Source organism: Hemibagrus wyckioides, linkage group LG11 (genome assembly GCF_019097595.1).
Source record: "Hemibagrus wyckioides isolate EC202008001 linkage group LG11, SWU_Hwy_1.0, whole genome shotgun sequence".
NCBI lineage: Eukaryota > Metazoa > Chordata > Actinopteri > Siluriformes > Bagridae > Hemibagrus > Hemibagrus wyckioides.
Genome location: NC_080720.1, coordinates 17,920,676 through 17,934,775, shown reverse-complemented (window position 1 = coordinate 17,934,775; position 14,100 = coordinate 17,920,676). Strand labels below are relative to the sequence as shown.

The following is a 14,100-nucleotide window of genomic DNA, read 5'->3' as shown; positions in this document are numbered from 1 at the left end:
TTATTCATTATTATGGTCTACCTGGTTACAAAATAGCCCATTGCCACTTTACCCTTTAAGAGCAACTACTGTTTTAGGCAATTTATTCAGTAAAAGCTGTATTATTATTATTATTATTATTGTATTGTATTGTATTGTATTGTATTGTATTGTTGTTGTTGTTGTTGTTGTTGTTGTTGTTGTTATTATTATTATTATTAATAATAATATTATTATTATTATTATTAATGTTAATTAAAGTAATTAATAATAATGTTATTATTATTATTATTACGACTATTTAAATAACAAACATTTTTTTAGAATAACAGTACCAGTTTTGACAAGACAAAAAAACCGAAATGGATATAAAAGACAAAAGCGATTAAACAAATATCCTTTGAACGGAAGCCAGAAAAACAGGAAGACTTTTAACTGAATAAACTTCCGCTTATGAAAAGAGGCGGGACTTAAACTAAACGTTAGCTCACTGGCTAACATTTGTAGCCGTTGCTCTATTTTCTGGTGGATAATTATTGACTGTTTACAGAAAACCACACATTTCATACGGGTGAGTTACATTAGTGTTTTCTCTCTCTTTTTTGGAATGGGAGTTCACCGTACAGACACGTATAAGCTTCTTTTCGCCTGAAGTGTTTAGCAGACCAGCTAGCGAGGTTAGTAGTGCTGTACACAGAGCGCTCTTTTGTTTGAGAAGGAACCTCAGCGGCAGTAGCGGTAGTAGTGTGTGAGGATTGGTGGACTCTGTAACACGAGCTCCTACAGGAAAGTTGCAACACAACAGACAAGAGAGTTAAATAATACGTGAAAGACTAACGTGGGTGTTAGTCTTAGTTTGATAGTTAATATTTGTTCCGGCTTGGCTTGAAGTACAGCCTGTATCCTCAGCTAACCGGTATGCAAACTTGTGGTGTTCAGTTCGTTAACAGCATGTAGTCCAGGCCGGTGTTCTCGTTAGATTGTGATTGATCAGTAGCATCAACCGTAAACATTACAATATATATATATGAAAAATAACAATAACACTATGAAAAAATACTACATTTTTTTCGCCTTAACCAACTAGTTGTGTCACTCGTAGTATTCGTGTATACCATCCTAGTTAAACGCTTGTTTTGATGACCCTGCCCATGATTATGCTATCCATGATCATTCATTTAAGATGTTCTGCATTAATCAGTGAATAATTATATTTAAATGCAGGTACTATTTCTATGGGCTCCAAGAGACGACGCATCGCTTCTCCCTCCAGCAGTGTGAGTGGAGAGTTTGAGGATGCTGCTTCATCAACTCCAGCCAGTAGCTGGAAAAGGAGGAGGACTTCTAATGCCACTGCTGTTGATCAAGTGAGTTTGAACAAGTTGTAAGTGCCAGCTGGGTGGATGCAAAAAACAACACTTTGATTATATGTTCAACCTCTAGTGAATGAACTATGACAAATCACTAACAATACATAGAGGGGAGCCCTTATTGTTTAGTTAAGGCAGAAGTTGCAACTATATTTTTCTCATGTAAAAGTAGGTTATTTTGTTTTCCTATGTATGTAATGAATTTGTTTCTCGATAGTGTCCCAATCCGTGACCTTATATACAGCTCTGGAAAAAAAATAAGAGATCACTGCCCAATCTCCAGATTTGAACCCTATTGAAAACCTCTGGAATGTCATCAAGAGGAAGATGGATGGTCACAAACCATCAAGCAAAGCTGAGCTGTTTGCTTTTTTTTTTGCAAAAAGAGTGGTATAAAGTTCCCCAACAGCAATGTGAAAAACTAGTGGAGAGCATGGAGCCAAAACGCATGCAAATCGGGGTTATTTCACAAAAATACTGATTTCTTAATGTTATTTAGCCAAAGCATTAACACAGTTTGTTTACAGATTATTTGCATTTTGATTTATTTGAGTTAGTAAAGCTCTGCAAATACTGCATGATCTTGGGTTATTTTGATGTGTGGTCATTTCCTTTAAATATAGACTCTAAATAACAATAATTATATTTTGAATTTAGGAGAAATATTGTCAGCAGTTCACAAAAAATGAAACAAAACTGTTCATCTCACCAATACATGCACCTGGAAGAAAAAACATAAGAAACTGATTATTTTGCAGTGGTCTCTCATTTTTTTCCAGAGCTTTCCATTGATATATTTTACATTGGGCAAGTGTGAGATGTCTGAAAGAACAGATTTTTTTTTTACTGATTAAAAGGCATCACATGTTCTTAAACTTTTGAATACCTGCTTCTCAATGTCTGTTTAGTGTGAATTTTGTCCAACAGATTGGTTTTATGAGCACAGACACTAAGCACATACTCAATTTCTTTTAGATTGCTGTTTGCAGTGAACTGTACAATACTATCAGGGACTACAAAGATGAGCAAGGGAGGCAGATCTGTGAGCTCTTTGTTCGTGCTCCGAAAAGAAGGTATGAAGCAGCTGTCATCTCTTTGTTTACATTGATTTAAAAAAAAAAATTCAAAATCAGAATATTTGCTGTTCCAGGCATGAATGAAATAATACAGTGTAATGAATAGTTGATTTTGGCTGTCGCATTGTTCTCTGCCTAGTCTTTTTAGTATTTGCCTATGCCGTTTAGGAATCAGCCGGATTATTATGAGGTGGTGAGCCAGCCCATTGACATGATGAAGATCCAACAGAAGCTCAGGACTGAAGAGTACCAAGATGCAGAGCACTTCTCTGAAGATTTTAAGCTACTTATAAACAATGCCAAAGCTTACTATTCGGTAAAATTAACAATATTTATGGTTCATTGAGTTTTCTTTTGTAAGTTCCTAAATTGCTTAATTTGTAAAAGCAACTGGGCCTGATTTTGTATGTATGTTTTTTTTTTTTTGTTGTTGTTGTTTTTTTTTCCTCCCCAGACTGATAGTCCAGAGTACAGGGCTGCCTGTAAGTTGTGGGATCTGTTTCTAGCCACAAAGAGTAGCCTTCTTCGTGGAGATGTCGAGGATGATGAGGAAGAAGAGGAAAGTGAAGATGCTGACAACCCAGGAGTCTCCACAGAGGAGGAGGTAGAGTTTCCTGATAATCCAGTTATGAGAAAAGAAGTGTGAAGAAAAATGAGATGCTCAAAGTCTTTAAAGCTTTACAGCTCTGTGCATGCGTATATGGTGCACACACTACAGCATTATCAGATAATCTCTCCTCACTTCTCAGATGTCACCCAACTATATGAAAGGGGTCCTAGAGCAGCTGTTGGAGTCTCTTGTATCTTATACTGACTCTTCAGGGAGATTAGTTAGTGAACTTTTCCAGAAGCTGCCCTCTAAACTGGTAGGATTTTTTCCTTTAATTACAATATGTTTAAGTTGCTCATTTAATGTATGTTAACATGTACGTTTCTTCTGCCTGTATCCAGCAATACCCAGACTACTATGCCATAATCAAAGAGCCAATAGATTTCCGAACCATTGCTCAGAGGATACAGGTGTGTGTTTCCCCTGATCATAATCATTGTAGTTAATGGATATTAAACCAAACCTGACCAAAAATGTACAATAGGATAAGCATGTTATTTTTTTCATCACAGATGGGGCATTACAAATCCATCAGTGCCATGGCCAAGGATATTGATCTTTTGACCAAAAATGCCAAAGTCTACAATGAACCTGGATCACAAGTTTATAAGGTAAAATCTATTTGCATTCTGTAGTATCCCTCACGTCAGTTTTGATGTCCTGCAGCAAAACAGGATAATCCAATTTTGGCTTAATTTCTATGTTAAACAACATGGGGTAACACTTCTCTTCTGTTGTTTGAAGGATGCAAACACAATCAAGAAGGCCTTTATTCAGAGAAGGACTGAACTTGAGCAGGCAGAACCAACAAAATCCAGCCTCCGCATTAGGTATCCATATCGCCCAGGTTTTTGCTTTTAGCACAGTGAAATTTTGTTCTTCACATATCCCAGTTTGTTGGGAAGTTTGGGTCAGAATGCAGGATCAGCCACGATAGAACCAATGGATAAGAGGTTATTATTCAAGGTTCAAGCAGTGGCAGCTAACAGTCCTGAGGCTTGAACAGATGTTTTATTGTTGCTGTTGCTGATGATTAGTAAATGTACTTTTGCCTTGTAGTTTGTCTTTGACGCCTGTATGTTCTGTGGTAGGAATCGGAGGTCAGCTCAGGGTGCTATTACCATGTCTCTGCAGCCTGGCTCAGAGAGCGATGAAGACTCCATTCTGTCAGGTATTCCCTCATCCTGCCCAAGTATCAACATAAAAGGACTTAATGCATTTGCAGTCTAACTTTTTCATAGACACTTTTATATATGTCTTTTCTCTTTCCTACAGGCCGTAAGCTCATTAACAGAATTTCTTACTGTCTTTTTATCTTTTACTACAGGCTCTGTGCGGTATGATGCTGGGGAGGCAGAGTCTGAAAGTGGGCACACTCGACTATCTACTGGTGACCCTATCTTCCAGCTGTATCAAGCTGTCAGAGGGGCCCGTAACACTCAGGGTCAGCTCCTTGCTGAGCCGTTCCTTCAGTTACCTTCACGCAGAGAGTACCCTGATTACTACCAGCAGATCAAACACCCCATTTCTCTCCAACAAATTAGGTACTTGCATACTCTTTCAAACAACATATCCCCAATTTATATTGACCTACTTTTTTTTTATTCATACTCACTTATACAATTAGTTAGAGTGACATTTCTCTCTAAAGCATCAGACCTGATAGGTCACTGTATCAAAATTTTATGGGGTTATCAACTTGCTGCCAATACATCAGTGTAACTTTAATCAGTGTAACAGTGGTGTATTTTTCCAGTGAAGTATCCCTTATAAGATATGCTTTATACAGTGCATTAACATGACCTTTGTTTAAACTGTCTTTATGCTTTTTTTTTGCTTTTTTTTCTTTTTTACAGAGAAAAAATGCGAAGTGGCGAGTATGAGGGAGTCGAGCAGATGGAATCAGACCTTAATTCTATGTTTGAGAATGCTAAACGCTACAACGTCCCCAATTCAGCCATTTACAAGCGTGCTCAGAAATTACAGCAAATAATGCAGGTGAATATATTTCTTATTTTCAGCTGGATGGAGAAAACTTGCTTGTAGATAAAGTATAGTTTATTGTTAATGCATATAGACAAAATACCTATACAGTACAGTAAATATTATACTATACAGTCTGTAGACATCTTGCTGTAAAAATGGGCTAACCTCCTTTCCAGTTAAAAAGGAGAGAACTACTTCGAGATGATGATGAGGGTGACAGTTTGTTGTCCACCATGACCCCTGACACCGGAAGCACCAAGAGAAAAAGGTCAGTTCCATTCTGAATGAAGCATTTCTCATGCAACATTGTCATTTGTATATTACTAATAATGTTGCCTTTCTTCTGTCCAATAATACATTTTCTAACATCATAGTCATAAGAAGAACACAAAGAAAAACAGAATGAAAGCATTGTATGCAGCAGTGACAGAGGCACGAGAGGCAGGTACAGGTCGGCGCCTCTGTGACCTCTTCATGGTGAAGCCGTCAAAGAAGGACTATCCCGATTACTACCAGGTTATCTTGGAGCCCATGGACCTTCGCACCATTGAGAGCAATATTCGCAGTGAGCGCTATGTCAGCGAGGAGGCTCTCATGAATGACATGAAGCTCATGTTCCGCAACGCTCGCCATTACAACGAGGAAGGCTCTCAGGTAGGTCAAAATTTAGAAACTGATTTGTTTGAAGGCTGAAACTGGATGAAGATAAGGTTGTGTTACACTGTATTTGTTTTTCTATAAAAGCATACAATGTTTTGATTTTGTTATTAGCATTATATTTTATTATAATGTAGAATATAGTCTGTTTGTTAATATTGTAACATTGCAGTTAATTAGAAATGTACTAATTGTTTTATTTACTTTTTACTGCTCCTTGCAGGTTTACAATGATTCAGACATTCTGGAAAAAATTGTAAAGGAAAAACAGAAGGAACTTGGACCTTTACCTGAGGAGGATGATGTTGGCTCACCCAAACTCAAACTAAGTGCGTTATGTAATTATGAAAAAATGACTATTTTACTAATTTGGTTACAAATGTTGTTGTTGTTGTTATTATTATTATTATTATTGTTATTGTTGTTATTATTATTATTATTATTATTATACGCTACTACCATCTGTTGCTTATCCAGGGAGGAGTGGGGGTGCTGCATCTCCCAAGAAGTCTCGTTCTCAGACGTCTCTGCAGCAGAAACTGGGCGAGCTCTATGAAGCTGTCCGCACTTTCACGGACAGTCGTGGACGCCGCCTGAGCACGGTGTTTCTGCGTCTGCCATCACGCTCTGAGCTGCCTGATTACTACGCTGCCATCAAACGCCCTATTGATATGGAGCGTGTGCGCAGCTACATGATCCAGGGTCGCTATCAGGACATTGAGTCAATGGCTGAGGATTTCATACTTATGTTTAACAACGCCTGTACATACAATGAGCCTGAGTCGCTCATCTACCGCGATGCACTGATGCTCCATAGAGCCTTCCTTGATGCGCGCCGCAGCATGGAGAAGGAGGAAGAGGAGGGAGAAGAAAGAGCTGGATCTCAAGTGGCCGTAGCACCACTGGTTTGTGAGCTCATTCGGAACCTCTTTGTGTCAGTGATGGGCCATCAAGATGACGAGGGCCGCTGCTACAGTGACTCGCTTGCAGAGGTGCCCGCTGTGGATCCAACAGACTCAGAGGAACCACCTCTTAACTTGGAGATAATCCGCAACAACATAGAGCGTGGACGCTATCGGAGGCTGGATGTGTTTCAGGAGCATTTCTTTGAGGTGCTGGAGAAAGCCCGCCGCCTTAACAGGTCAGCAGCAACCAATTTGCCTTTTCTGTTCACTGTTTATTCATTTCTCCTGTTGGGTTCCATTTTTTAAAATGAAATGTGAAAAATATTTATAGTGTTTGAGCAAAAATGATATTATAATGTATGGGTTAGCCAATAGACCACTATACATACTAAACAATGGCTATGATTGCAGTTTGTTATGCAAATAAAAGGTAGTGTGAATATAACATTCATCATTTTGCTTCATATTGATAAAGACCTCTTATTTTACCATTTTAGTCCCAGGACAATTTGGATGGGGAAATCTGTAATGCTAATGATTTTCTAAAAATATTTATTGAAAATTTTTAAAATACTTGAAAATTTTAAGTACTGTTAACTTAGGAGTGAGCACAATAGTAAGTTATTAGTATTGCTAAGAGAGAATTGCCACAAATAACTTGGTAAAGTGCACTGACAAAATTAACTACTGTACCTGCAGAACGGATTCTGAAATCTTTGAGGACTCAATTGAGCTGCAGCAGTTCTTCTTGAAGATCCGAGATGAGCTATGCAAGAATGGTGAGATCCTTCTCTCTCCAGCACTGAGCTACACATCCAGGCACCTGCATTCAGATGTGGAGCAGGAGAAGAGAGAAAAACTGCCTCAGGAAATGGAGGAAGATCGACTCAAAATTGAGGAAGACAAGAAAGGTATGTTAGTTTTTTTTTTGTGTGTATTTTCTTATGCTGTAGTCTTATCATGTGGTTGTAGTACTCTAATAATGTCAACTATTTTATTATTCGTGTATAGTTAATTACATTTTTGTTTAACCCATTTTATTATTTAATGTCTTCCTTGTTTAAAACCACACTACATAGCCAATGTATGTAGACATCTGATCATTACACCCATATGTACTGACCATCATATTTCTCTCTACAAGTCTCTGTTTGCTGTTATAATAATCTGCACTGTTGAAAGGCTTTCCACTAGATTTTCGAAAGTGGCTGTGGGGATTTGCCCATTCAGCCACAAGAGAATTAATGAGGTCAGGCACTGATGTCAGACGAGGAGGCCTGGAGCATATTTCACATTCCAGTTCATCTGGGAGAGTTTGGTGGGGTTGAGGTCAGGGTCCTGTACAGGCCACTTCAGTTATTCCACTACCTCTGTAGCAAGTCTTCATGGAGTTTGCCTTGTGCATGGGACATTGTACTGCTGAAACAGATTTGGGCCCTTTAGTTCTTATGAAATCTTAATTGGGTACAAAGACATTCTAGACAACTGTCAACTTTGTGGTAACCATTTGGGGCACAACCACATATGGCTGTGATGTTCATATATTTGCCCTATTTGTCTGCAATAAGGCTAATTTTTTTTTTATTAAGGACACACTAAAGCCTTGACTGAAGGGAAGTTTGTATATTAATGAGTGATGATTTTTCCAGAGGAAAAGACAGAGGGTGCTACAGATGGACAGTGGTCATCCAGCCTTCAGAACACCTATAGTCAAGACTGCAGCTTTGAGAACAGCACCTACAGTGTAGGAGACTATGTGTATGTGCAGCCATCTGAAGCCAACTTGCAGCCCCACATTGTAAGCATCGAGAAACTATGGAAGGATGAGGCTGGTGAGCAAGCTTTTTCTTTCTTTTAGGGAAAATCATATCTAAAATTTATTAATTAATTATCTTCCAAAAAACAATTGGCTTGACAGATAATGACTGACATTCCAGAATGCATCATTAATGACCTCAAATTTTTATTTCTCAAAGCCCACTTCAGGTTCAGGCTGATGGCAAGGCTTTGAACAAGTGTTGCTTATTCTCAGCAGATTAAAGTTATTACAGGCCAGCTTGTTCACATCAGCAAATACATATCAGAATGTGTTAAATCAGCTCCTGTCTGGTTGTTTGATGCAGGGGAGCAGTGGCTGTATGGCTGCTGGTTTTATCGACCAGGTGAGACCTTCCACCTGGCTACACGCAAGTTCCTGGAAAAGGAAGTATTCAAGAGTGACTATTACAATAAAGTTCCATTCAGTAAGATACTGGGGAAGTGTATGGTGCTATTTGTTAAGGTAAATGGATGAAAACGTTCTCTCTTCTTTCCTTAAACTTAAGAAAATCATATTGATTTTATTATAGACTATATTGCAACAAATCACAGATATATAAACATTATACTTTTTTCCAGGATTATTTCAAACTCCAGCCTGAGGGCTTCAAGCCTGAGGACGTCTATGTTTGTGAGTCTCGTTACACAACCCGGACCAAGGCCTTCAAGAAGATCAAATTGTGGACTACGCCTCCAAGCTCGGTGAAATTAATCACTCGTGATGTGCTGTTACCTGTAGTCAGAGTTGTGTCCATGTTTGTCAGTGCTGTAAATCGTGACCAGGACAAGATGGCAGACTCTGCTGATGATCATGGTACCTTTATTGAGAAAGTATGTATCTTTATGTACTGACAGATTAATGTTGGATTGGGAAAACTGTATGAGGATGAAGTGTTTGTCACTTATAATTTTCATACTTGCTACCTACAGGAGAGAGAGGCTGTTCCTGTAGAGGTGGCTAATGGTGAACCTGGATGTCAGTACTATGAACAACTATGCTACAATAACATGTGGCTGAAAGTGGGTGATTGTGTCTACATTCGATCACATGGATTGACTCGTCCACGAATTGGCAGGCAAGAGAATTGTAACATTTTTCCTCTTACCTTCCAATCTCATCCCTATGACTGTTATACAGTAATCTTTTGTTTTGATTATTATGGCCAGGATTGAGAAGATGTGGGAGCAGGATGGAGTTCCTTTCTTTTTTGGGCCAATGTTCATCCACCCTGAGGAGACAGAACATGAGCCCACAAGGATGTTTTACCAGCGTGAAGTGTTCCTGAGCAACCTGGAGGAGACCTCCCCCATGATGTGCATTTTAGGTACAATCCATTCTGCTGTGTGACCGACAATGTCCAGAGATCTGTAATAAAATTAATTAGTTTTGTCCTTACATGAAAAAACGTGCTAAAGATATTTAGAGATGTAGAAAGTGTTTAATTTGGTTAAAGTGTATGCTTTAAGATGAACCACATACTACAAAAACCTTGATTATTATGAATATTAATTTTACAATTGTACAATTTTATCTTGATACCTTCGTCTCTCTCTCTCCATAGGAAAGTGTGTTGTCTCCTCCTTTAAGGACTTTATTTCCTGTAGACCAACTGAGTTTACAGAGGAGAATGTACATGTATGTGAGAGCCGCTACATTGAAAGCGAGAAGCAGATGAAAAAATTTAAAGGCCTCAAACGATTTTCTCTTTCAGCCAAAGTGGTGGATGATGAAATCTACTACTTCAGGTATTTTAGTATTACTGTTTGTACTAGGCAGTCTGTACAGTAAAAGCTACTACACATTACTTGTCTTGGCTTTGGGCCAGTACTTGAATATGTGAAGGTACATAACTAGAGGCTAATGTTTGACATTTTTCCTTTTACAGAAAGCCGTTTGTGCCTTCCAAGGAACCATCCCCCCTGCTCGATAAAAAGATTGAAGAGCTAGAGGCCAAATTTGCAGATATTGATGACCTGGATGAAGATTTAGATGAGATGGAAGATGAGGATGATGAAGCACCAGCAACACCATCCTTGCCCCAGCTTCAGTCTTCAATGACTAGCGATATGGACCTTCCTAACATACCTCTACAGGTATATTTTATACTTTTGTACTCATCCTCATAAAGATACATATACACTAAGCCTTCACATAAACACTGTCATGTTATAACTGTCTACACCTAATTATAGCTTGTGCTTCAGCTGAGGATTGATAAAGTTAATAGTCCATTCAAACATGATTATGATTGTTGCACATTGCCTATGATTATTCTACACAGTCCACACCAAAGGCGATTAAAGGTATATCCAAGAAAGAAGGAGCCAAGCGCAAGATCAACATGAGTGGCTACATTCTGTTTAGCAGTGAGATGCGAGCTGTCATAAAGGCTCGACACCCAGATTACTCCTTTGGAGAACTGAGTCGTCTTGTGGGTACAGAGTGGAGGAACCTGGAATCTACTAGGAAGTCAGAGTATGAAGGTAAATTCACATGAAAACCATGTCATAAAAATGTAAAACATTTTGGCTTTACTGGCTTATCTGGCAGTTGTCTTGGTTACATTACAGTGGGTTCTTACAGTATGTCTTTAATGAACTAAACTTAATTGGAATCTGTGATAGGAACAAAGATTATTTGCCTAATCAGGTGGGGTCTTTAATAGTGTGTATACTGCTGTCTTTTCAGAGCGGGCAGCAAAACTGGTAGAACAGCAGGAACGAGAAAGGGCCCTCCAGCAGCAGCAGCAGCAGCAACAGGCGGCAGCTTCCCCAAGAGCAGGTACCCCAGCCGGGTCTCTGATGGGGGTGGTGCCTCCCCCAAGCTCTATGGGGATGCTAAACCAAGCCATGCCACCTATGTCAGGTAACACCAAATCCCCCTTATACCCACTCCTCAAGACAGTCAAGATGCAGCATCCGGGCACCCTCCAAAGCTTCCATCACCTACTGACCCCATCCGTACCCCAGCTCATTCTCATCAGCCCACCAATCTCTGTAGTCTAACCCACTTAAGGGCCCCATGAGATCTTATTCATATTCACAACTGTAGCTTCTTGGTTGTATGTTTTTAATAGATAATGCTTGTTCTATTGTTTTATTTGCATGATTACTATTTTTATTAACATCCACACATGGAAGTTCTACTACTGACATCATTGATAACTTTGACACTTTTACCTAGGTTACGCTCTCTAACTTGCTCCTGTAGAGATTGCAGTGTCTTATTTTGTAGTGCATGACCAAACACATCTGCATGTCACATACGCATGGATACTTTTTGTGTTGTTTCTCCCTTTTCACCCAAGGCATGATGGGAAATTATTGCCCACCCTTCATGCCTATGCAGGGACCTCCTGATGGCATGATGGGTATGGGTGGCACACCTCCTCACCCCATGGGGGTGCCCGCGTTGCCACCTCAACACTACTTTACATCAGGCATGGCTGGGTACCCCGGTATGCCCCCTTCTGGTAAGAAGCATCCACGTGTGTGCAACTTCACCAGCTGAAACCAGAGACAATTATTAACTTGCAAGAAAAATTCTTAATCAGATCTAAGGTAAATTTGAATTGGTGGGTGGTGTGGAACTGATGGCATGTAATGGTAGGTCTGTGTGATGTTAAGTCCTACTGCAGATTGCAGATGGCTGCTAGTTTTCCATCTGAACGAATGTTTCACGATAATTTCTTATTTCACATTGATTAATATGAATTATTATGAAATTTTTGTCTTGTATGTATTTTGAAATTGAATCACTATGATTAATCACAATGGCTAGTTGCTAAATTGTTATTGTTTTAATTAAGACTAGGTTAAGGGTTCATTAAACAATACTTCAAACTAATTCAAATGTTATACTTCCAAAGAATAATGATATCTAATGCACTACAACTATTATATCAAATACATAATGTACTTCTTCAATCAGCAATTTTCCATGAGCTAAATCCAATAAACCTATTGTAGGTGGATTACATAATCAGCCTCCCTGCTAATCAGCTACATGTTTTCATTCTTATGTTTTTTTTCCTCCTCTCTACAGGTGGAATGGGACCTGGTATTAATGGTATGGCTGGAAGTCCTGGTCCAGGAAACCCTTATGGTGTTCAGGTGAAAATCATGTTTAATTATAGTTCATCACTACTTCTGATTCAGGTTGTGTTGAGAGCTCTAGTCCTCATGTCCTAATTGTTTCCTCTGTAGATGGGTGCATATGGCCCAGGGCAGGTGGCTCCGCCTCCATACCCAGGTCAGAGTCAGCTGGGTCAGTCTGCTCACCAACCACAGGGCACACCTATGTTCATAGCACCACCTCCCAGGCCACAGCGCCTCCTGCATTCAGAAGCCTACCTGAAATACATAGAAGGGCTCAGTGCAGATTGTCCCACTATCAGCAAATGGGACCAGAGCCTTAAGGGTGAGATGGGTGAAAAAAACTTTGTTTCCAAAATGGATACTCTGTTTTCTAACATTTCTAATTTCTTTCTATAGCTCAAAGAAAAGACTCTCGCCTCAGTAGAGAGCAGGAGAGCCGTCTTCCTTCTCACTGGCTGAAGAGCAAAGGTGCTCATACCACAATGGTGGATGCGTTGTGGCGACTGCGAGATTTAATGATGAGAGACACGCTCAGCATCCGACAAGCTTACAACCTTTAACCTTTACGCTTTAAACCCTGACACTCAGGACACTTATTTATGCAAGACCATACTTCAGCCAAATCTAGCATCATTGTAAATCAGCTGATTTGTTCAGTATGTTCCTCAGCAATAATAATGTCAGATTTTTGTATAAAAAATGAAGAAGAAGATTTTAGTCATTTACATGGTTTCAAATTGATGCACTGGAATTATCACAAATGCATTAGCTAACTTATAACTACTGATGATGGACGTCATGGATCGACATACGGATCATGTTCCTGATGACAGTTTGAAGTTTTAGGACTGTTTAGATGAAATATGGTTATGCAGGACAGCTTAATTAACCACATGTGATTTTTATCTGTTACAATTTTCCCAGTTTAATGGATGTATAGAGGAATTACCTCAAACACTGATATAATGGAGAAATGAGTCTGGCTAACCACTTTTAGGTCTTATTTATGGTACAATATTACATCAGGTGGACAAGCTGTAACACGCAGTTGTATGTTACCAATATTTTTAATGTGTCAGAATAAGCTTGGTTTATCTTTATTTTATGGACAATTTAATATTTTTGCATTTTGTTTGGTAAAATTAAAAAAAAAAAAGTGTTGCTTTGTATTTGTGTTTCGATTGTCTCATAAATTTTGATATTCAAAAGATATATTGTGGATTTGATTTTTACTCACCTGGGTGATGTTTTAAATGAAGTTATAGGATTTTTTTTTGTTTCTAACTGAATAATGCCAGGGAAAAAATAATCTATTATGAATATAAATATGGCTGTTGCTGGTATGTCATTGGTTTAAGGCTGTTTTTACTGCTAGAAATCTCAAACGAAGAAGAAGAAGAATATTTTTGATTGGTCACATAAAAGAGCCCATGAATAAATTGAAATAAATAGGCAAAATATTATACCTATTTAAATAATAAGCCTAAAATATAGAATAGTATGTTAATGTTTAGAGAAGCGTCTGTGTGTTTTATTTTTTATTAAATTGGTTTAAACAGTTAAAGGGTTCAAAGGATTTTTGAGAAGCCCTTGCTTAAGAA

The 14,100-nt window shown here is 38.7% G+C and overlaps 1 protein-coding gene across 4 annotated transcripts; it reads left to right on the top strand.

Annotated features, from left to right (window-relative positions):
• The first annotated feature begins 404 nt into the window (after positions 1-404).
• pbrm1l (polybromo 1, like) lies at positions 405-13,669 on the top strand. Of its 4 annotated transcripts, none has more exons than XM_058403208.1 (30): positions 405-550; positions 1,204-1,346; positions 2,325-2,422; positions 2,594-2,741; positions 2,880-3,029; positions 3,175-3,291; positions 3,377-3,445; positions 3,548-3,646; positions 3,780-3,865; positions 4,127-4,206; positions 4,363-4,579; positions 4,892-5,033; positions 5,198-5,289; positions 5,396-5,675; positions 5,902-6,007; positions 6,156-6,819; positions 7,283-7,494; positions 8,233-8,415; positions 8,707-8,864; positions 8,981-9,232; positions 9,332-9,477; positions 9,569-9,726; positions 9,964-10,147; positions 10,288-10,495; positions 10,684-10,885; positions 11,091-11,183; positions 11,710-11,874; positions 12,447-12,514; positions 12,608-12,821; positions 12,896-13,668. In XM_058403208.1, exons 2-30 carry the CDS (start codon positions 1,215-1,217, stop codon positions 13,057-13,059), a joined length of 4,887 nt encoding a protein of 1,628 aa, XP_058259191.1. In that variant the 5' UTR covers positions 405-550; positions 1,204-1,214; the 3' UTR covers positions 13,060-13,668. The 4 variants fall into 4 exon arrangements, with proteins under 4 accessions (XP_058259191.1, XP_058259188.1, XP_058259192.1 ...); XM_058403205.1 differs by having other exon boundaries at positions 11,091-11,267; XM_058403207.1 differs by lacking the exon at positions 405-550 and adding an exon at positions 733-895 and having other exon boundaries at positions 11,091-11,267; positions 12,896-13,669.
• The last annotated feature ends 431 nt before the right edge of the window (positions 13,670-14,100 follow it).

Coding starts and splice junctions, on each gene's coding strand:
- pbrm1l (XM_058403207.1), top strand. CDS start 1,215: ATGGGCTCCAAGAGACGACGCATCGCTTCTCCCTCCAGCAGTGTGAGT. Junction 8,865..8,980: donor GTATGGTGCTATTTGTTAAG/GTAAATGGATGA, acceptor ACTTTTTTCCAG/GATTATTTCAAACTCCAGCC. Junction 9,727..9,963: donor CCCCATGATGTGCATTTTAG/GTACAATCCATT, acceptor CTCTCTCCATAG/GAAAGTGTGTTGTCTCCTCC.